Below are 22,502 nucleotides of genomic sequence, written 5' to 3'. Positions count from 1 at the left end.
CCAACAGTACACACTTTTGTTCAGTCAGGTGTGCTTGTCCAGGGTTACAATAAAATGTGTGCTGTCGAGGGAATTGGAGGACCAGGGTTGGGAAACACTGCCTTACATCTTACTATCCCTTTTGGACAGGAAAGAAAATTACACAGAATTCAGTACACTGTTCATTGATTTGATGCATTTGTTTTATTTCTGGCAATATGTTATCTGTAAAAACATTGGTAGCTGTAATTAGTTAAGTAAACAGAGCAAATACCAAAAAGTGGGTGGTATAATGGGAAAAATCCATGACTGTTAGTGTTTCCGTCCATATTGGGGAAATATCTCCCCAGTCGCTTACGAGAACAAAAAATGTAAAGCAACCATTGGACATGCTTATGTTGCTTTAATGTCTAAAGTATTTTATCCATTCCATCAATGGTTACCTGTCCTGCATAGTAACGTTACTTATCAAATCCAACAGTCCTCTTCTCAACCCTTAAACTGTGTGTCCTGTCAATCATTATTTTGCACTATACTCATGTAATCAGACATTCTCTGACACTGAATTCAGGAGGCAAAAAATCCATCATTACACAAAGGAATTACTGATTGAAAGCATGTCACCCACCATGTTCAAGTTAGATAATAGATCTTACCAAGGGAAGGAAGAAAGGATGCTTTGCCAAGTACTTGGATAGAACAGGGTCTCTGTCAGCCACAGGTTTATGGTGCATAGTGCAGTTTGGCACCTTTATGGATTGTCCCATGAAATGCCTGGTTCTGTTTCTTCGGGCCCATTTATGAGACCTATTATGCTTATTTAGCATAAAGAAGCTTTAAAATGAGATAGATACCAAAACTATACAACTAGTTTGGAGGACAAGGGTGCAAGCTCAATACAGTAGTTCAGATACAGTAAAATGCTGTGTTATATTGTGTCAAAGTCCAAGACACTCATAGAGAGAGATCACAGAGAAATTGAGTTAGATTCTGATGAAATCATTCACGAGTAGCATCACAAGATGGACTTTGGGTAGTAAATGTAAGAATCATGAGACTTTTTCTCAAATGTGCACTCAAGCCATTTTGACAAATCCAATTTGTCAAATAATTTACAGGAGAGGCATCAGACGCTCACAACCAGGGTTGGGCTTGTCTCCATTTCCTATAGAATAATGACAGTAAAAAAACATTATTGGATGACAAGGCAAAGTTAAAGGTCAGTAGTAGTCGGTAGACTAGTATGCATAATGGATAGTTGTATGTACATTCACCAATCTGGTTATCTGTAGAAGTATGTGAGGCCACAGAACCTCACTGTGCTCCTCACAAAGAGCACCTTCATACTTAGTGTCGAATCATTCAAACAGTCTGTATGCATGTAAACTCAATGCTACTGTTAGTTCCCAGAATCCAGGGATGCCCAACTATAGTATTCTACGGCCCTTGGATTTTCACATCTCCCTGGTGCTGAGTTGTCCAATGAATGTCATAGAAAGTACACACCTGGTTGAAACCAGTATTTGAATAGAAGACGAGACCGAAAACAAGCAGACACTATGGCACTCGAGCTGTGCACCCCTGCCATAATCCCAAAAGTGGGTTTCACTCATGTTGTCTGATAACCACCCCAGTTCTGTGTGTTCCAACTCATCCGAAGGTGTTCCCGTTGCGGGCAGCCTGAGCATTGGTCCGGTTTCTGCTCCGGACCGGTCGGTCTCGGCTGAAGATGGTGTCCTGGTCACTGTCCAGCTCTGACTCGGACATCATGAGGCTGGAGTTGTGCTCTGTGCTCCTGTGTTTGATGTCTGAGAAGGGGACAGACCGGGTAGATCATGGCAGGGTCAACAAAAACAGGAATGTTTTGAAATGTGTTGATTGAAAAATCAGACACTTACTGTATTTGGGCCTTAGCTCCATTTTCTCCTGTTCGTCCATGTTGTCCAGTATAGTGTACTTGGTTTTCTTCCTGACCTTAGTGCGACTCCTCCTAAACATAAAAAAACACATTTCTATTGAAGTTCCAATGCAGCCTTTAAAAAAATCTCAATATCAAATAATTTCCAGGTAACAATTAAGTACCGTACTATGATTGTTTTCAATTAAAATAGTTTAAAAAATACAAAAAATTACTTGTTAGCTAAAAGCCATTTCTCAAGCAACAATTTTGCTAGGACTTTCTGGGAGTGGTCTGAGTGGGGAGGGGGAAACTGAAAACTTGCTGTTATTGGCAGAGAGGTTTGGAACTCTCTTTCTTATTGGTCTATTAACTAATTTACCACCAGGCGATGTCACCAGGCAGGCCAAAACCCCATCCAACCAAAACAGGCAGTAATTTCAGGCAGTCTTTACAAACAGCTCTTACACTAAAATGGCAATATCATAATTTTCACAATTTCACAGTATTATTTCAACGTCATAGTGTGGAAATACTGTTTATATACAGTACCAGTCAAGTTTGGACACACCAACTCATTCCAGGGTTTTTCTTTATTTGTACTATTTTCTACATTGTAGAATAATAGTGAAGACATCACAACTATGAAATAACACATATGGAATTATGTAGTAACCAAAAAAGTGTTAAACAAATCCAAATATATTTTGTATTTAAGATTCTTCAAAGTAGCCACCTTTTGCCTTGATGACAGATTTGCACACTTGGCATTCTCTCAACCAGCTTCACCTGGAATGCTTTTCCAACAGTCTTGAAGGAGTTCCCGCATATGCTGAGAACTTGTTGGCTGCTTTTCCGTGAAGAGGCGACTCTGGGATGCTGCTAAGGGAGAGTACCTCTGTCCAGTGTCTGTGTTCTTTTGTCCATCTTAATATTTTATTTTTATTGGCCAGTCTAAGATATGGCTTTTTCTTTTCAACTCTGCCTAGAAGGCCAGCATCCCGGAGTCATCTCTTTACTGTTGACGTTGAGACTGGTGGTTTTTGTGGGGACTATTTAATGAAGCTGCCAGTTGAGGATTTGTGAGGCGACTGTTTCTCAAACTAGACACTCTAATGTAATTGTCCTCTTGATCAGTTGTGCACCGGGGCCTCCCACTTTCTATTCTGGTTAGAGACAGTTTGTGCTGTTCTGTGAAGGAAGTGGCGTTGTACGAGATCTTCAGTTTCTTGGCAATTTCTCGCTTGGAATAGCCTTCATTTCTCAGAACAAGAATAGACTGATGAGTTTCAGAAGAAAGTTATTTGTTTCTGGGCATTTTGAGCCTCTAATCGAACCCACAAATGCTGATGTTCCAGATACTCAACTAGTCTAAAGGCCAGTTTTATTGCTTCTTTCATCAGAACAACAGTTTTCAGTTGTGCTAACATAATTGCAAAAGGGTTTTCTAGTGATCAATTAGCCTTTTAAAATGATAAATTGGATTAGCTAACACAACGTGCCATTGGAACACAGGACTGATAGTTGCTGATAAATCGGCCTCTGTACGCCTATGTAGATATTCCATAAAATAAATCAGCCGTTTCCAGCTACAATAGTCATTTACAACATTAACAATGTCTACACTGTATTTCTGATCAATTTGATGTTATGGACAAAAATTGTGCTTTTCTTTCAATAACAAGGACATTTCTAAGTGACCCCAAACCTTTGAACGGTAGTGTATATATAAAACATAGGAAATCACATGTTTTACTGCACTGGGCCTTTAACAAACAGCTAATCATAAAATCTATATAGGACCTTGCTGTGTGTCTGAGCACTAAAAGAAAAGTCACCTTTTGCAGCAGTACACACATGCCCAAGTGACTGTCACGATGAAGACAATGACCATGAAGAAGGACAGGATGAAGTAGAGAACCCGCCACTCTGCCAAACAGAAGAGAGAAAGGACTAGCACTGTGAATGTAGCATCTCACAGCAGACGGGGCAAAATCTATGTCATCCTCTCAGGACCGATGAATGAACATAGCTCACCACAGTTGCTCTCTCCGTCGCCAAAGAACCTGCGAATGAGGTTCTCCGTCCAAAAGGGGTCACAGACACACTCCTTGGTGATTGGGTCACACGTCCCATGGCCCGAGCAGCGGAGCAAGCACACTGTGTGGGGTGTGGGATGAACACCAATACACAAACAGGATCAGCATACACCACGGCAGAGGACAAAGACAGACAGCTTTCTTAGTCACCAAGTGATGAGATCTAGTCTAATTTAATCTCTCATGTAATAGAATCAGAGATGGTCTATAATGTTGTTATAACATTGTAACAGGCTTTGATATAATATGGTATGATAAGGCAAGATGTGGTGTTCTGTGTTGTGGTACTCACTGACTGTATCCACTCGAAGGACTCTGAAGAGCAGGTAGTCAGTCTTCTCCCTCAGCAGCTGACCATGCAGCACACTGGCCAGTTTAGGACCAGGGACTGGCCCCTCAGGACCCTGCACTGAGAACCTCAGCACTGTGCTACACACACGCATGCACACACACACACACACACTGCCGTAATACAATGTGTAAAAACACAACCATGTATGTTTTGTATGTGTTTGCTGCATTGGGCAGTACCTGAGATCTGAGTGTCCCCATAGGCACCTGAGGTGGATGTCATTGTCCAGGACGTGAAGCAGTGCTGCCAACTGTCTGAGCACTGTGTCCTTCTGTGACACACTCACTTGGGCCAGCGCCACCAACATCTCCACCTCTACCTCCTCACGACCACCAGGGTCTGTGGTGTCGTAGCAGAATCAGAATTAGTTAGGTAACATTGATAAATAAGATGTTTTATCTACTTTCATAAATATGCTTATGTGGAAAAGTCAGGATTGTCTTCATATGTGAGGGTGAAGGGCTCCACAATGTCTGTACACCAGTCACTCCCTACTTTTCCCATTGGGGGGAGGAGTATGGCAGTGTCTGGAACCGTTGTATATACTTTCATAGTATATGACCTAGAGGCTCACTCCTCTCCGTGAGCTTGTCCAGGAGGGGGTGTATTTGACATGGGAGTATCTAGAATTGACAATTGATATATGCCATTGGATGAGGTAATGTTTTGGTAATAGGAAGTACCAAGAACGAGAAGTAGAGCCTCGTCTAAGAGAGCAAACGGAACAATAATTTATAGCTAATGCTATCTGGCTATGGGATACTCCTCTCTCAAGTAAAAGTCTTCCTTTGTGCAGTTTTCCTAAGACCTGTGGTTCGTCATTGTGATTTGAGAGGGGTGGATCTTTGTTATAAAGATCTCAGTTGCCATTTTGTAAGCACTCTCAGAGAATTCATTTATAAACACTGAATTGATCTGAGAGTCACAGGGCTATGGTGAAGCTCATTAAGTTGATGTATAACTCTTACTGGTTTGTGGTTTGTAACTCTCCTTATTTAGTAATACAGGACATTTCCATGACAGTGGACACACACACGGTCTGAGAACATACACACTCTGACAGAACACACATAAAGTGGGGCAAAAAAGTATTTAGTAAGCCACCAATTGTGCAAGTTCTCCCACTTAAAAAGATGAGAGAGGCCTGTAATTTTCATCATAGGTACACTTCAACTATGACAGACAAAATGAGGAAAAAAAATCCAGGAAATCACATTGTAGGATTTTTTATGAATTCATTTGCAAATTATGGTGGAAAATAAGTATTTAGTCACCTACAAACAAGCAAGACTTCTGGCTCTCACAGACCTGTAACTTCTTCTTTAAGAGGCTCCTCTGTCCTCCACTCGTTACCTGTATTAATGGCACCTGTTTGAACTTGTTATCAGTATAAAAGACACCTGTCCACAACCTCAAACAGTCACACTCCAAACTCCACTATGACCAAGACCAAAGAGCTGTCAAAGGACACCAGAAACAAAATGGGGTCAAAATGATCACAAGAACGGTGAGCAAAAAAACCAGAACCACACGGGGGGACCTAGTGAATGACCTGCAGAGAGTTGGGACCAAAGTAACAAAGCCTACCATCAGTAACACAATACGCCGCCAGGGACTCAAATCCTGCAGTGCCAGACGTAATAGGAAGTACTGCTTAAGCCAGTACATGTCCAGGCCCGTCTGAAGTTTGCTAGAGAGCATTTGGATGATCCAGAAGAAGATTGGGAGAATGTCATATGGTCAGATGAAACCAAAATATAACTTTTTGGTAAAAACTCAACTCGTCGTGTTTGGAGGACAAAGAATGCTGAGTTGCATCCAAAGAACACCATACCTACTGTGAAGCATGGGGGTGGAAACATCATGCTCTGGGGCTGTTTTTCTGCAAAGGGACCAGGACGACTGATCCGTGTAAAGGAAAGAATGAATGGGGCCATGTATCGTGAGATACAGTGTGTGGAAACCTTGTGAAGACTTACAGAAAACATTTGACCTCTGTCATTGCCAACAAAGGGTATATAACAAAGTATTGAGATAAACTTTTGTTATTGACCAAATACTTATCTTCCACCATAATTTGCAAATCAAAATCATCATCAAATCAAATGTATTTATATAGCCCTTCGTACATCAGCTGATATCTCAAAGTGCTGTACAGAAACCCAGCCTAAAACCCCAAACAGCAAGCAATGCAGGTGTAGAAGCACGGTGGCTAGGAAAAACTCCCTAGAAAGGCCAAAACCTAGGAAGAAACCTAGAGAGGAACCAGGCTATGTGGGGTGGCCAGTCCTCTTCTGGCTGTGCCGGGTGGAGATTATAACAGAACATGGCCAAGATGTTCAAATGTTCATAAATGACCAGCATGGTCGAATAATAATAAGGCAGAACAGTTGAAACTGGAGCAGCAGCACGGTCAGGTGGACTGGGGACAGCAAGGAGTCATCATGTCAGGTATTCCTAACAGAACATGGCCAAGATGTTCAAATGTTCATAAATGACCAGCATGGGGGGGGGGGGGGGCCAGGTTCGTTGCTCCAGAGCCATTCCGTTCACCTTCCCACTCCTGGGCCAGACTACACTCAATCATATGACCCACGGAAGAGATGAGTCTTCAGTAGAGACTTAAAGGTTGAGACTGAGTTTGCGTCTCTGACATGGGTAGGCAGACCGTTCCATAAAAATGGAGCTCTATAGGGGAAAGCCCTGCCTCCAGCTGTTTGCTTAGAAATTCTAGGGACAATTAGGAGGCCTGCGTCTTGTGACCGTAGCGTACGTGTAGGTATGTACGGCAGGACCAAATCAGAGAGATAGGTAGGAGCAAGCCCATGTAATGCTTTGTAGGTTAGCAGTAAAACCTTGAAATCAGCCCTTGCTTTGACAGGAAGCCAGTGTAGAGAGGCTAGCACTGGAGTAATATGATCAAATTTTTTTGGTTCTAGTCAGGATTCTAGCAGCCGTATTTAGCACTAACTGAAGTGTATTTAGTGCTTTATCCGGGTAGCAGGAAAGTAGAGCATTGCAGTAGTCCAACCTAGAAGTGACAAAAGCATGGATTAATTTTTCTGCATCATTTTTGGACAGAAAGTTTCTGATTTTTGCAATGTTACGTAGATGGAAAAAAGCTGTCCTTGAAATGGTCTTGATATGTTCTTCAAAAGAGAGATCAGGGTCCAGAGTAACGCCGAGGTCCTTCACAGTTTTATTTGAGACGACTGTACAACCATTAAGATTAATTGTCAGATTCAACAAATAAATTCATTAAAAATCCTACAATGTGATTTTCTGGATTTATTTTCTTCTAATTTTGTCTGTCATAGTTGAAGTGTACCTATGATGAAAATTACAGGCCTCTCTCATCTTTTTAAGTTGGAGAACTTGCACAATTGGTGGCTGACTAAATACTTTTTTGCCCCACTGTATGCTGTACGGGCTGTTCAGCTCTTCCTCCTAATGCTCGGCACGGTCCGTGGGGAAACACAGTCTGAGCACACACATCTACCTGGCCGCACTTCCACGGTGGCTGTGGCGGTGCTGCTGCGTCCCTGGGTGTCTGTGACATGCAGCTGGAACAGATAGGTCCCCTCCACCAAGTTGGCCAGGTACAGGAAGGCCTGCTGCTCTGAACCATACAGCACGTCCTGGGGAAACAACAGGACAGAGTAGTTCCTACCTTAAAGTAGTTCCTACTTCCTACCTTCCTACCAGTTTAGCTAACAGCATATTACAAGTTCAAACTATATTTACCGTATACTTAAGTATCAAGACTCCTCTCACTCACCCCAGCAGCAGGGCTCTGACTGTCCCGGACCCAGAGGAAGTGCATCTCGGCTGGGTCACCATCCGTCACTGAGCCTCTGAGCACCAGAGAGTTGTTGGGCAAGGTGAGGGTATGGCTGCCGCTGGCATGTGCTACAGGGGGAAGGCTTCTGGCTGAGGATGGACAACAGGCTATAGATGAGTACCATCATACTCAACCAGCATGGGTGATGATGTCTTATCTTGTTTTTAACAGTTTTGCTGTGTTTGAAGCATTGTGTGTTTTCTTAGCAGGTTGACGTTTGTCATTAATTATTATTAGGGTTAGCAGTGTGGTTAAGGTTAGGTTTAAAATCTAATTGTATTGCTTTGTGGCTGTGCCAGCTAGTGACCACTCTGCAGAGCTGCCTCCAGTACATGAGTCATCCCAATAAATGCCAACCTGTGTTTTCTTACCCTCTTGAACCCTGACTGTGAGAAAGGCACTGTCTGTCAGCCCTTCCTGGTCACTCACAGTCAGACTAAATGTATAGCGGCCTGCTCTGAGGCCCGTTACTATGGCTACGGGCTTGTCCACACCCTCTGTCCTTGACCCTGGAGGACCTCTAAAAAACAACACAGAAAAGCATAATGAGAAAGCTCTTCAGCTTGTTCTTCATATCTTTATAGACTTTTCTGGACACAACCTTTGACCTATATGAACAGCGTTGGTACCTGATGGTGTCCCAGTGGTAGCTAGTGACGGCGTGGTCATCAGTGCTGCTGCTTCCATCCAGGGTAACGCTGGTCACTGGGAGGGTCAGCTGCCTGTTAGGACCCACTACAGCCACAGGGGCTCCGTTTGACTCCTTGACCTCAGCTATGGGGGTGTTTTTGTTCTCTATGGGACAGAGCAAAACAGATCATTTGTTGAAACTATGCATGTTTTGATACCCTTGGGTTTACTACTAGGTGGACTAAGGTAAAGGAATGCCTGAGGTAAACTGCTTGAGGACAATCTAATGTTGTAAAACATATCTGCTACTCTGTTATAATCTTAATACTGTCCTTATGTCATTTACCTGTCATCTGAGTGGCAGCGGTAGTGACAAAGGAGGTGGCTGCAGTAGGGTCACCCTGTCTGTGGGCCAGGGTAGCAGCAAGGCCAGGGCTGGAGGTGGGAGTGAGGGTGTCATGGCTGGGGTAGGGCAGTCGGTCATTCTCCACTGGCTGAATAACCTTCACTGTAGCCGTGGTGGAGTCTGACAACCCGGCAGAATCTGTAATGGTCAACCTGGAAAAAAATCAAGATGAATCCAGCTACTTTTGTACGCTTGTATTGTAGTGGTGGGGGAAACATTGATGGTAATGGCTTACACAGTATCTATGTCACGTTTCCATGAGGCTTCATTCATAGATATAACTATCTAAAGGCTGTATTCCTGTTGGCTAAACACCAACTATGATTAATAGAGACCATATACTGTAATTATTAGTGCAGTCTGACCTGTGTTCCATGGTAGAGCAGCATACACAAACTATTTTTTCTTCCATTCATTATTTGATTTTCAATCCTTGAGTTTACTGAGATTAAATTGAATTGGACCCCAAGTCTAGGCCACAGAGGTCCTATCCATACCTGAACGTGTACTCCCCAGGGGCAAGTTTGGATAGGTTGGGAATCTGTGTGTCCGAGAAAGCTCCAAGCTCTATGGATGGACCTCCAACCTGCTCCCAGTGATGGCTGATGATCACTCCATCATCAGAACTCTCTGTGAGGGACCATCAAACACAAGATAGGACAAACGGACAACATAATATATCATTAGGTGGGTGCTTGATAGAATTCATAGTCAAATAATTGGATAGGACTTGCAGACTCAAATTCTTCAACAGATTGAAATACTGGCTTAAATACAGCAGTAAGACAATGAAACGACCCAAAACAGATCTTCATCCTCGATTTAAACATTGTTTTTGTTTCACATCAATAAATGTTGGAGCATTTGAGTGTGAATGCCCTAATGGCTCTTAGTCCAGTATTTGATATTAGACTGAACTCCTTGATCTGTAATGTTCATTCATCTGTCTGATACTACTGCTCTGGTGACAAGAGGAAGACTGCCCTCTACTGATTCATCAACACCATGTCCAGCAGAATCTTGACACCCACAGGGGAACATTTCTCCTTACCATTTCTCATTTTGGGGGACTGTCATGATGATAAATATTTAAATAATACATGAAGCCAAAAGCTAAAACAAATTATTTATTGAGGTTATTACAAACTTGGAAAAGAAAGAACAAGCTGATACGAAAACCATTTCTCGATTGAATGAATATGGTCTTATCTTTACAATTGAGTAATTTAGCAGACACTATTATCCAGAGCGAAATACAGGAGCAACTAGGGTTAAGTGCCTGGGTCAAGGGCACATCGACAGATTTTTCACCTAGTCGGCTCTGGGATTTGGTTACTGGCCCAACGCTCCTAACCACTAGGCTACCTGCCACCCCAGCTATATAGTATTATATGCAAACTATTCAATTACACAATATTTGAAACAGATAGCTTATTTTGTTTACAATAACACAGTAATTGTTAGTTTATAAGGCGATTAGAAGTAGAATATACACGCCACGGTGGAAATGGCCACTTCTTTGTTGCCCTCTTTTATTGGGATGTTTTGTTCTAGTATCTCTTTTCAGTATTTGACATTGTTTATTTTAAAATGCAACCCAAATGTAAATTCAGCTTGTAAACTCGATCAACATTTTCCCCACATTTCATATATTTAAGTCAGAGGAGAATCACTTTGTCCAAAGTGACAGTGCCTACATGCTAAATCTCTGGTCTCCAAGGGGAAAAGTCACAGCTTCATCTCTTGGCTCAAAGGGCGAAGCCGCTACTGGTGACCTGCACCACCCGTCAAAGCCCCAAAAGGCCAAAGTCCTATATGAGTCCATCCTGCTTGTTGACCCCAGAAACTCCAATGAAATCAGGATGACCCTGAGGAAGGTTGGTTGTCTAGGCTCATCTCAGATGGCTGTGTCATGTCCTAAGCTGTCCCAGCGGGTCTCCCAGTGTCCAGTCTTGTCCCAGAGTGCTGTGCAGCATGTGGAGGGGAGTGCCAGTCAGGTGCATGGCCACATTTCCTGCCCACTGACAGAGAAGCAGCTGAACAACTTAACAAAGAAAAAAATGAAAAGATTGGAAGATTGGTGATCATTTCCGGGTCACAACTTGCAGACTTGTTTACGTGCTGCTGTGCGCTTTGTTGCTAACCTTACTTTGCTACCTGACAACTTTACGGTTTTTACTTTTAGTTTTTCCCTCACTCAACTTTTTTTCATTCAACTTTTTCACTCGGGACGCTTTGTCGCTGTACTCATAATATACAAGAGAACGATCGCCTTGCGGCGAGGACAACCGTGCTGCAAGCCCAGCTTCAGACACAATCGTTAAGCAAGAGTAATTTCAGTGTAGGAAAGAATGAAACAGCGTCTGTGCTACCAGTAGGTACAGATAGACACATTTCTCATGGCTTCTGGAGGGAAATGCTGTAGGAATGCTCAACCAGTGTCGCTCATTCAGCCGACAGAAACTTTCAACGGGTTCTCCCCATTAAGCAGCGAGTCGGAGTCAGAGGCCGAGCCTTCTTTGGACTCTACTCCTCCCGTTACGGGGTTTGAGACACCAAAGCCTCCCACCATTAGCTCTGACAAATTAAAAACACTAGTCATTGGTGACTCCATTACCTGCAGTATTAGACTTAAAATTAATCATCCAGCGATCATACACTGTTTACCAGGGGGCAGGGCTACCGACGTTAAGGCTAATCTGAAGATGGTGCTGGCTAAAGCTAAAACTGGCGAGTGTAGAGAGTATAGAGATATTGTTATCCACGTCAGCACCAACGATGTTAGGATGAAACAGTCAGAGGTCACAAAGCGCAACATAGCTTCAGCGTGTAAATCAGCTAGAAAGATGTCGGCATCGAGTAATTGTCTCTGGCCCCCTCCCAGTTAGGGGGAGTGATGAGCTCTACAGCAGAATCTCACAACTCAATCGCTGGTTAAAAACTGTTTTCTGCCCCTCCCAAAAAATAGAATTTGTAGATAATTGGCCCTCTTTCTGGGACTCACCCACAAACAGGACTAAGCCTGGCCTGTTGACGAGTGACAGACCCCATCCTAGCTGGAGGGGTGCTCTTATCTTATCTACGAACATAGACAGGGCTCTAACTCCCCTAGCTCCACAATGAAATAGGGTGCAGGCCAGGCAGCAGGCTGTTAGCCAGCCTGCCAGCTTAGTGGAATCTGCCACTAGCACAGTCAGTGTAGTCAGCTCAGCTATCCCCATTGAGACCGTGTCTGTGCCTCGACCTGGGTTGGGCAAAACTAAACATGGCGGTGTTTGCCTTAGCAATCTCACTAGGATAAAGACCTCCTCCATTCCTGCCATTATTGAAAGAGATTGTGATACCTCACATCTCAAAATAGGGCTCCTTAATGTTAGATCCCTCACTTCCAAGGCAGTTATAGTCAATGAACGAATCACTGATCATAATCTTGATGTGATTGGCCTGACTGAAACATGGCTTAAGCCTGATGAATTTACTCTGTTAAATGAGGCCTCACCTCCTGGTTACACTAGTGAACATATCCCCCGCGCATCCTGCAAAGGCGGAGGTGTTGCTAACATTTACAATAGCAAATTTGAATTTGTCTTTTGAGCTTCTAATCATGAAATCTGTGCAGCCTACTCAATCACGTTTTAATGCTACTGTTTACAGGCCTTCTGGGCCATATACAGCGTTCCTCACTGAGTTCCCTGAATTCCTATCGGACCTTGTAGTCATAGCAGATAATATTCAAATTTTTGGTGACTTTAATATTCACATGGAAAAGTCCACAGACCAACTCCAAAAGGCTTTAGGAGCCATCATCGACTCAGTTTTGTGGATCTTAATTTTTTTTCCCTCATAATCCTGGACTATCGGACCACCATTTTATTATGTTTGCAATCGCAACAAATAATCTGCTCAGACCCCAACCAAGGATCATCAAAAGTCGTGCTATAAATTCTTAGACAACCCAAAGATTACTTGATGCCCTTCCAGACTCCCTCTGCCTACCCAAGGACGTCAGGGGACAAAAATCAGTTTACCACCTAACTGAGGAACTCAATTTAACCTTGCGCAATACCCTAGATGCAGCCACACCCCTAAACACTAAAATCATTTGTCATAAGAAATTAGCTCCCTGGTATACACAAAATATCCAAGCTCTTTTATGCAAGCTTCCAGAAAATTGGAACGGAAATGGCGCCACACCAAACTGGAAGTCTTACGACTAGCTTGGAAAGACAGTACCGTGCAGTATCGAAGAGCCCTCACTGCTGCTTGATCATCCTATTTTTCCAATTTAATTGAGGAAAATATGAACAATCCTACATTTATTTTTGATACTGTCGCAAAGCTCACTAAAAAGCAGCATTCCCCAAGAGAGGATGGCTTTCACTTCAGCAGTAATAAATTCATGAACTTCTTTGAGGAAAAGATCATGATCATTAGAAAGCAAATTACCGACTCCTCTTTAAATCTACGTATTCCTCCAAAGCTCAGTTGTCCTGAGTCTGCACAACTCTGCCAGGACATAGGATCAAGGGAGACACTCAAGTGTTTTAGTACTATATCTCTTGACACAATGATGAAAATAATCATGGCCTCTAAACCTTCAAGCTGCATACTGGACCCTAATCCAATTAAACCACTGAAAGAGCTGCTTCCTGTGCTTGGCCCTCGTATGTTGAACATAATAAACGGCTCTCTATCCACCGGATGTGTACCAAACTCACTAAAAGTGGCAGTAATAAAGCTTCTCTTGAAAAAGCCAAACCTTGACGCAGAAAATATTTTTTAAAAACTAGCTCCCATTCCTCTCAAAAATTTTAGAAAAAGCTGTTGCGCAGCAACTCACTGCCTTCCTGAAGACAAACAATGTATACCAAATGCTTCAGTCTGGTTTTAGACCCCATCATAGGACTGAGACTGCACTTGTGAAGGTGGTAAATTACCTTTTAATGGCGTCAGACCAAGGCTCTGATCTGTCCTCGTGCTCCTAGACCTTAGTGCTGCTTTTGATACCATCGATCACCACATTCTTTTGGAGAGATTGGAAAACCAAATTGGTCTACACGGACAAGTTCTGGCCTGGTTTAGATCTTATCTGTCTGTAAAATATCAGTTTGTCTCTGTGGATGGTTTGTCCTCTGACAAATCAACTGTAAATTTCGGTGTTCCTCGAGGTTCCGTTTTAGGACCACTATTGTTTTCACTATATATTTTACCTCTTGGGGGTGTCATTCGAAAACATAATGTTAACTTTCACTGCTACGCAGATGACACACAGCTGTAGATTTCAATGAAACATGGTGAAGCCCCAAAATTGCCCTCGCTGGAAGTCTGTGTTTCAGACATAAGGAAGTGGATGAAGACAACAGCCATCTAGATGGAAGGGGGCTCTGCCAGTACGTCAGATAAATCGTCTATCAGCAAGGGATTAAAGAGAACAGCCAGCCAGATGGAACGAGGAAGCTCAACCTGTACCTCAGGGGAGTCTGTGTAACGGTTTTCGTCCTCCTCTTCTGAGGAGGAGTAGGAAAGATCGGACCAATGCGCAGCGTGGTAAGTGTCCATAATATAATTTTAATGAAATATAACTGACCACAGAAAACAAAAGAATAAGAGAATAAATGGGAACCGCCACAGTCCCGTAAGGAGCAAACACTGACATGGAAAATAATCACCCACAACCAACATGGGGAAAACAGGCTACCTAAGTATGATTCTCAATCAGAGACAACGATCGACAGCTGCCTCTGATTGCCTACCAGGCCAAACACTGACACGGAAAATAATTAGCCTAGTGGTTAGAGCGTTGGACTAGTAACCGGAAGGTTGCGAGTTCAAACCCCCACTGACAAGGTACAAATCTGTCGTTCTGGAACAGGCAGTTAAATCAGGCCGTCATTGAAAATAAGAATTTGTTCTTAACTGACTTGCCTGGTTAAATAAAGGTAAAATAAAAAAATAAAATAAAAAACCAACATGGGGAAAACAGGCTACCCAAGTATGATTCTCAATCAGAGACAACGATCGACAGCTGCCTTTGATTGAGAACCATACCAGGCCAAACACTGACATGGAAAATAATCACCCACAACCAACATGGGGAAAACAGGCTATTCAAGTATGATTCTCAATCAGAGACAACGATCGACAACTGCCTCTGATTGAGAACCATACCAGGCTAAACACAGAAATACAACATAGAAAAATAACATAGACTACCCACACCAACTCACACCCTGACCAAACTAACACAAAGACATAATAAAGGAACTAAGGTCAGAACGTGACAGTCTGGCAGGGGACAGAAGAGAACAGCCAGCCAGATGGAATGAGGAAGCTCAACCTGTACCTCAGGGGAGTCTGCCAGGGGACAGAAGAGAACAGCCAGCCAGATGGAACGAGTAGAACCCTCTTAAGTCTACCCCTTCCTTTTTCGAACATTCTGTTAAAAATCGCGCAACTTTTCAGCGTCCTGCTACTCATGCCAGGAATATAGTATATGCATATGATTAGTATGTGTGGATAGAAAACACTCTGAAGTTTCTAAAACTGGTTAAATCACGGCTGTGACTATAACAGATCGTGTGTTTCATTGAAAAACGTAAGAAAAACTGCTCTCTGAAAGCTAAAAATAATTTCCATAAGTCACTTCCGTGAGTTGTTAAAAGAGGGCAAAATTTAATATCGACCTGCATGCAATTCATACAAATTCCACACGATGTCGCCATTGTCGTCATTTTCAATTGAATTAATTGTTGGAAAATCCATCTATCTGGCATCCGTTTCTTCCAGTCTTCACCCGGATGTTGTTAATGTGGACATGGGCAGCCATTGATTTGCAAACGAGGAGCTATTGAATATACATCGCCCTGTAATCATTTTGATAGATTATAAACGTTTACTAATACCTAAAGTTGGATTACAAAAGGATTTCGAAGTGTTTTGTGAAAGTTTATCGTCGACTTTTTTAATTTAAAAAAATTACGCAGCGTTTAAAAACAATGTTTTTTTCTGAATGACACAGCTTCCATACAAAGCTATTTTGGGTATATATGGACCGATTTAAACGAAAAAAAGACCCAATAGTGATGTTTATGGGGCATATAGGAGTGCCAAGAAAGAAGCTCGTCAAAGGTAATGAATGTTTTATATTTTATTTCTGCGTTTTGTGCTGCGTCGGATAAGCAGAGTCTTTGTTTACGTCGCATTCAGGCATTTTCAGGTGGTGCATGCTATCAGATAATACCTTCTCATGCTTTCGCCGAAAAGCATTTTAAAAATCTGACTTGTTGGCTAGGTTCACAACGAGTGTAGCTTTAATTCAATACCCTGCTTGTGAATTTTGATCAAGGTTTGAGTTGTAACGAGTACATTTAGCATTTAGCGTAGCGCATTTGCATTTCCAGGTGTCTACTTGAGACATCTGCGTCTCAAGTATAGTCAAGAAGTTAACTCCAAATCCAAACGCTTCTTCAATATCCCAGCCAGAATCATTGATATTTACACCCAGCCACATAGCCAATCACACATACACACACAAGCACTAACAACATTTGCTTTTAAGTTTAGGTTTGCAGCATCTATTAGTTTGAAAATATACTTTTACATTAACCACACAGTCAGTGTGTAGTATTTGTAGTCATATTAGTGTGTTTTATGGTACATCGGAGCTGTGACTGATCATTCATCTGATATATATTTATCTTTAGTAGGCCTATTCTAAAAGTAAAGAGTAAAATTATGGTAAGGGTAGTCACCATCCAAAGCCAACTATTTCATACATACGGCTGCTCTTGATGATGGTTGAGCTGGCAGGAAGTGACACGACCTCGGTTACTGGGAGGGTGACGGCTTTGGGGGTCTGGTTCCTTCTCGCCGCTGTAAAGTAAGAGATATTCCATCCATTAGGACTGTCAGCCATGTGTGACTGCTGTGTGCCCTTTCTAATTAATCCAGGAAATAAACTTCCAATCATGCTTGTAAAAACTCTTGTGTTTGTGACTGTACCAGTTTGGGGCTCTGGGCCGACGGAGGCTACCAGCTCCACTGTGTCCCTTGGCAATGTTAGCTCTACAACATTGTCAGATTATACAGAGACAAGAGATTGAGAATAAAACAAGAACATATGAGATAGAAACATGTTATGTAACAGGGGGAACAAAGAATATGAAAGACTACCTACAATCACCAATAAAGGTTTAAAAAATCCAATGAACAAAAACCTATTGCAGTACCTGTCTGTGTGGATGTGGTCAGGGGTACAGTACTGGACAGATGAGATGGGGCTTTATTGGGATGGAAAGTCCTTATTTGGCTCGGTTGGGAGGAGTGAACACTGTCATTCTGTGGTTTGGGCGTGAATGTTGGCCCTGAGCTGGCCATGGATGTGTTCTGTAGTTCACTATCCTACAATGAAAACGCAACAGAAAATACATGACTATTCGTATTAGTAAATGAAGACTCTCTAATATAGAACCTGTATGTCTCATTCCCAAATTAACACTCTCTCCAAATCCCCCTCCTGGGAATGGCTGACAAGCCTACATTAGCAAGAGAAGCTATATGGATTACACTATGTTCTATCTTCAAAGGATACGTGAAGGTCAGGCGCGCTGAGTGAATGTGACTACAGAGCAGTTGAGTCAGCAAAATGCCACTGTAATAACACACACACACACATATATGCAGACTGTCAGCTGGGTGACTGTTTATCATACCTCAGGGAAGTAACCCTATTTAAAATGTAAATTTAGACAGACTGCTTTTTCATGGCCAGTTTGTTCACTAATTGTGAGCTAAATGTGAGCTAAATCCTAATTACTGTATTGGATCAATGGAACGTAGAACATCTATGTAACTCAGTATCATTTCCACCATGTCCTGACAAACATGTATGTGGTCCTCACACTGCCTGCAACCCTATCCATGCCATAATTTATTGTTGCGTCATGATTCCTGCCCATTGTTCCATCTGACACTTACTTTCTTGTTTTCAGGTGTATCGCCAGGCGTGGGGTCGCCGGGGGGTGCCCCCTGGTTCACTGTCGCCCCAGTGGAAGGACTGGGCAGGCTGCTCTCAGCCCCTTCTGTTGCAAATCCCAGCCCCTCTAACCTGCCTTCACTTTCCGATAGGTTGAAACCATCCCTCCCTTCCAATGCTGCAGGCCAATCTGGAAGATCCCCACCGTTATCCTCAGGGCCAAGTTCACTCTCAGGGTATTCCAAATCCATCCCACCTGGGTCACCAAAATCCGTCTGGGGCCCATCTAACAGGGCTAGGTCCTTCAGTGCCTCCACGTCCCCAGAGGGGTGGGGCCTCCAGCGACTGGGATAGGGCTCCCCCCTGACCAGAGACTGGAGCAGCAGGGTCTGGGGGGGTCCTCTCTGCAGGAAGGCCATATAGGAATCAGCTCCAGGTCTTTGTCTGGGCTGGCAGTTCTCCCTCTGCTGGCAGCTGAGGATGTAGCAGCGACGCTCAAACAGCCAGGCCAGGTTACAACCGGGCAGATCACAACAGGCCCCGGCACACTGCGCCAGAGATGACACGTCCGGCACCCGCAAGATATTGCTGCTCCTCAGGGCCGGGGAGACCACAGCCTCTGAATAGGTCGCACCCTGCCAGCACTGTGACGCCTCTGCAGCTATAGTACAGAGCACAGAGATATATGGTAAAACAGCTTTTGCTTATACTTTGCTTATATTTAGTAAAGGTCAGCAATAAAATCAGAAAGAGTCACCTTCCAACAAGGCGTCAACCAGATGGAACCATTAAACGGAGGGAAACTAGCATGAATTATTCAGCGATCACTTCACTGATACTGTGAGCCTAGGTATACTCACATCTTAGCTCTCAACAATATCATCTGATAACATAGGCAAAAGGCATCAGCTGCTTTCTTTGTGTCACAGTGGCGAGTGTACGATAATGAATAAATGGACTCAATAACAGCAAACGTAATTCTTCTGCTGCTCTCATAAGGGGATATTGAGTGCACAAGCAGATCCTGGTAAACATCACCCAAGTATACTGCCACTCTTAGAATGAATCAATAAGCTTTTTGGAGGTACTTAAAGGGCACATTTGGGTTCATTATCCTGTTATTAATTGTTCATTTTAACCCCCGAAAAGCATCTCTTGTGAAACCATTGTCTTTTTGACAATATGGGAATCAGAAACTCAATACAAACATGACTGCTGTTTGTTAACTTCATGCTACAATACAAGTATACAACATAGAACACACAGCAAAAATATTCATTTAACATGAGTTACAGTCACAAGAATGTAATTTTAAAGATGTCCCCTAACCTTCCACATAGTGCAGGATGAGACAGAGAAGCAGGTGAGCTCCTGTCTGCATGATGCACTGGACAGACTGATCTAAACCTGGAACACAGAAGAAATCACAGACACATTACACATTGTCCCAGATATTAATAATAATAATAATCACACATCACCTACTGTATCTACCAATAACCACTTTGATACTCACACACAAAAGCAACATGGACTCTCCTACCCACAGAGAATGACCGTCAGTATCCTCCTGCCTCATGTTGAGTGGATCGTGTGTGACTCTGTGTAAAGCCACATGCCACCTTGGCAAGGATGACACAGCACCACTCTCTGCCCATACCTCCCATGGTGGACTCTACTGGTGGGAACCTGTTACTACTGTCACCATACTGTGCACTTACTGGTCTGTTGCTTCTGATTACTGTGTTGGTAAACAATGATAATATATTTCAGTTGTTTCAGCTAATTGTTAAGGGTAGTGGTTAGGATAAAGTGTGATTCTGATATAGGGCTACAGATCAAGGGTCACTGTTGGTCACTGTATTTGAACTCAGGACAAAGCATTGAATATGAACTCAGAATTGATCCCCATTATCTGTCATTTTGCATACCATGCTGAGAAAGTCACTGAATAAGCTGACACCATAGAAGGCTCTCTAAATAACTAATGAATTAATCAATTACTTAATCATGAGTAAACCTAACATATTGGTAATGTGTGGTCGCACTAAAACACAACATCCAATAAAGTCAACAAGCTGATTTCATTTACTTTCTCCATCCACATCCCTTGTATTATAAAGCGCTGTTCCAGCACCAAGGACAGCAACTGAGGGAAGGTGGAGAAAAAAGGTTTCATGAGGCATTTGATGATGACGCAACCAACTGTTTTCTGGACTGGGGTCTGCAACACAGAAGCTAACGTCATTAGCCTACTAACCTCACGGTTGTTTAGGAGATAACATGGTTCGAATGTGTAGCCTACAACAAGATATCGAATTTAAATAGATACTACCGAGCAAGCCAAGCAGTTCAACTATTCAAAGCAGCCCTCCATTACTCACTGCTCATACAGCACTTGCGAAAGATGTAGCTACACGTGAGACACTCACCGATGACAAAGGGTGCAACAATGTATCCAAATAGCGGTAGAAGTGAAAGTCGTTGTTCCAGTCGATAAGACAAATTATGCTGGCATTTTGTAGAGAGGGTGTAAATTCCCGGTGCTCACACAATGTGCAGTCGAAATACGCCTAGCTCGGCTGGGTTGCTACAGTCTTGTTCACGCCAGCTACTGCACCATCCCTTTCCACTGTTCCCCTGCTGCTGTTACCGGTAGACATCCTTTGTAGCTCTTTTGGGCGCAGCCGAATGGGTGGTGGTAGGTCTCGAGAGGCAATTTGCTCTGCAGCTGAGCAAAATTAGTGCGCACTGATATTCGGGGAAAAGCTGCTCATGTTATGCTGCTCACCATCCCTGCCTGACTGGCTTCGGTGGCTTGCCTTCCATGCAAGGGGAGGAAGTGTCGCCAGCGGGATATATCAGGGGAGGGGGACGATATATCTTTAATATACAGTACCAGGCAAAAGTTTGGACACACCTACTCATTCAAGGGTTTTTCTTTATTTTTATTATTTTCAACGTAGACTTATATGGAAGACATCAAAACTATGAAATAACACATGGAATCATGTAGTAACCAAAAAAGTGTTAAACAAATCAAAATAGATTTTAGATTATTCAAAGTAGCAAACATTTGCCTTGATGACAGCTTTGCACACTCTTGGAACATTCTCTCAACCAGCTTCACCTGGAATGATTTTCCAACAGTCTTGAAGGAGTTCCCACATATGCTGAGCACTTGTTGGCTGCTTTTCATTCACTCTTCGGTCCAACTCACCCCAAACCATCGCAATTGGTTTAAGGTCGGGTGATTGTGGAGGCCAGGTCATCAGATGCAGCACTCCATCACTCTCTTTCTTGGTCAAATAGCCCTTACACAGCCTGGAGGTGTGTTTTTGGTCATTGTCCTGTTGAAAAACAAATTATTGTCCCACTAAGCCCAAACAAGATAGGATGGCATATCGCTGCAGAATGCTGTGGTGGCCATGCTGGTTGTTTTTGCCTTGAATTCTAAATACATCACAGACAGTTAGACAGTGTCCCCAGCAAAGCACCCCCACACCATCACACCTCCTCCTCCATGCTTCACGGTGGGAACCACACATGCGGAGATCATCGGTACATCTACTCTGCATCTCACAAAGACACAGCGGTTGGAACCAAAAATCTCAAATTTGGACAGATTTCCACCGGTCTAATGTCCATTGCTCGTGCTTCTTGGCCCAAGCAATTCTCTTCATATTATTGGTGTCCTTTAGTAGTGGTTTCTTTTCATCAATTCGACCATGAAGGCCTGATTCGCAATCTCCTCTGAACAGTTGATGTCGAGATGTTTCTGTTACTTGAACTCTGTAAAGCATTTATTTGGGCTGCAATTTCTGAGGCTGGTAACTTTAATGAACGTATCCTCTACAGCAGAGGTAACTCTGGGTCTTCCTTTCCTGTGGCAGTCCTCATGAGAGCCAGTTTCATCATAGCGCTTCATGGCTTTTGCGACTGCACTTGAAAAAACTTTAAAAGTTCTTGGAATTTCCGGATTGACTGATTTTCATGTGTTAAAGTAATGATGGACTGTCATTTCTGCTTGCTTATTTGAGCTGATCTTGCCATAATATTGACTTTGTCTTTGACCAAATAGAGCTATCTTCTGTATACCACCCCTACCTTGTCACAACACAACTGTTTGACTCAAATACATTAAGAAGGAAAGAAATTCCACAAATTAACAAGGCACACCTGTTAATTGAAATGCATTCCTCATGAAGCTGGTTGAGAAAATGCCAAGAGTGTGCAAAGCTGTCATCTTGGCAAAGGGTGGCTACTTTGAAGAATCTCAAATATAAAATATAACACCCTTTTTGTTACCACATGACTCCATATG

General features: G+C 42.9%; 1 protein-coding gene across 1 annotated transcript; it reads right to left on the bottom strand.

The window, feature by feature from the left end:
* Window positions 1-180: 180 nt before the first annotated feature.
* LOC139405859 (dyslexia-associated protein KIAA0319-like) lies at window positions 181-19,577 on the bottom strand. Its single transcript, XM_071148292.1, has 17 exons — window positions 19,508-19,577; window positions 18,181-18,839; window positions 17,433-17,604; window positions 17,206-17,268; window positions 16,984-17,076; window positions 9,702-9,834; window positions 9,145-9,356; window positions 8,798-8,963; window positions 8,540-8,688; window positions 8,106-8,257; window positions 7,827-7,965; window positions 4,507-4,666; window positions 4,268-4,404; window positions 3,914-4,036; window positions 3,715-3,805; window positions 1,878-1,969; window positions 181-1,787 (listed from the first exon to the last, which is right to left on the bottom strand). The coding sequence occupies exons 1-17, from the start codon at window positions 19,557-19,559 to the stop codon at window positions 1,630-1,632; spliced, it is 2,751 nt and encodes a 916-aa protein (XP_071004393.1). The 5' UTR covers window positions 19,560-19,577; the 3' UTR covers window positions 181-1,629.
* Window positions 19,578-22,502: the final 2,925 nt, after the last annotated feature.

Source organism: Oncorhynchus clarkii, chromosome 3 (assembly GCF_045791955.1).
Source record: "Oncorhynchus clarkii lewisi isolate Uvic-CL-2024 chromosome 3, UVic_Ocla_1.0, whole genome shotgun sequence".
NCBI lineage: Eukaryota > Metazoa > Chordata > Actinopteri > Salmoniformes > Salmonidae > Oncorhynchus > Oncorhynchus clarkii.
The sequence above is the reverse complement of the archived record's forward strand: the minus strand, read 5'-3'. Positions and strand labels throughout refer to the sequence as shown.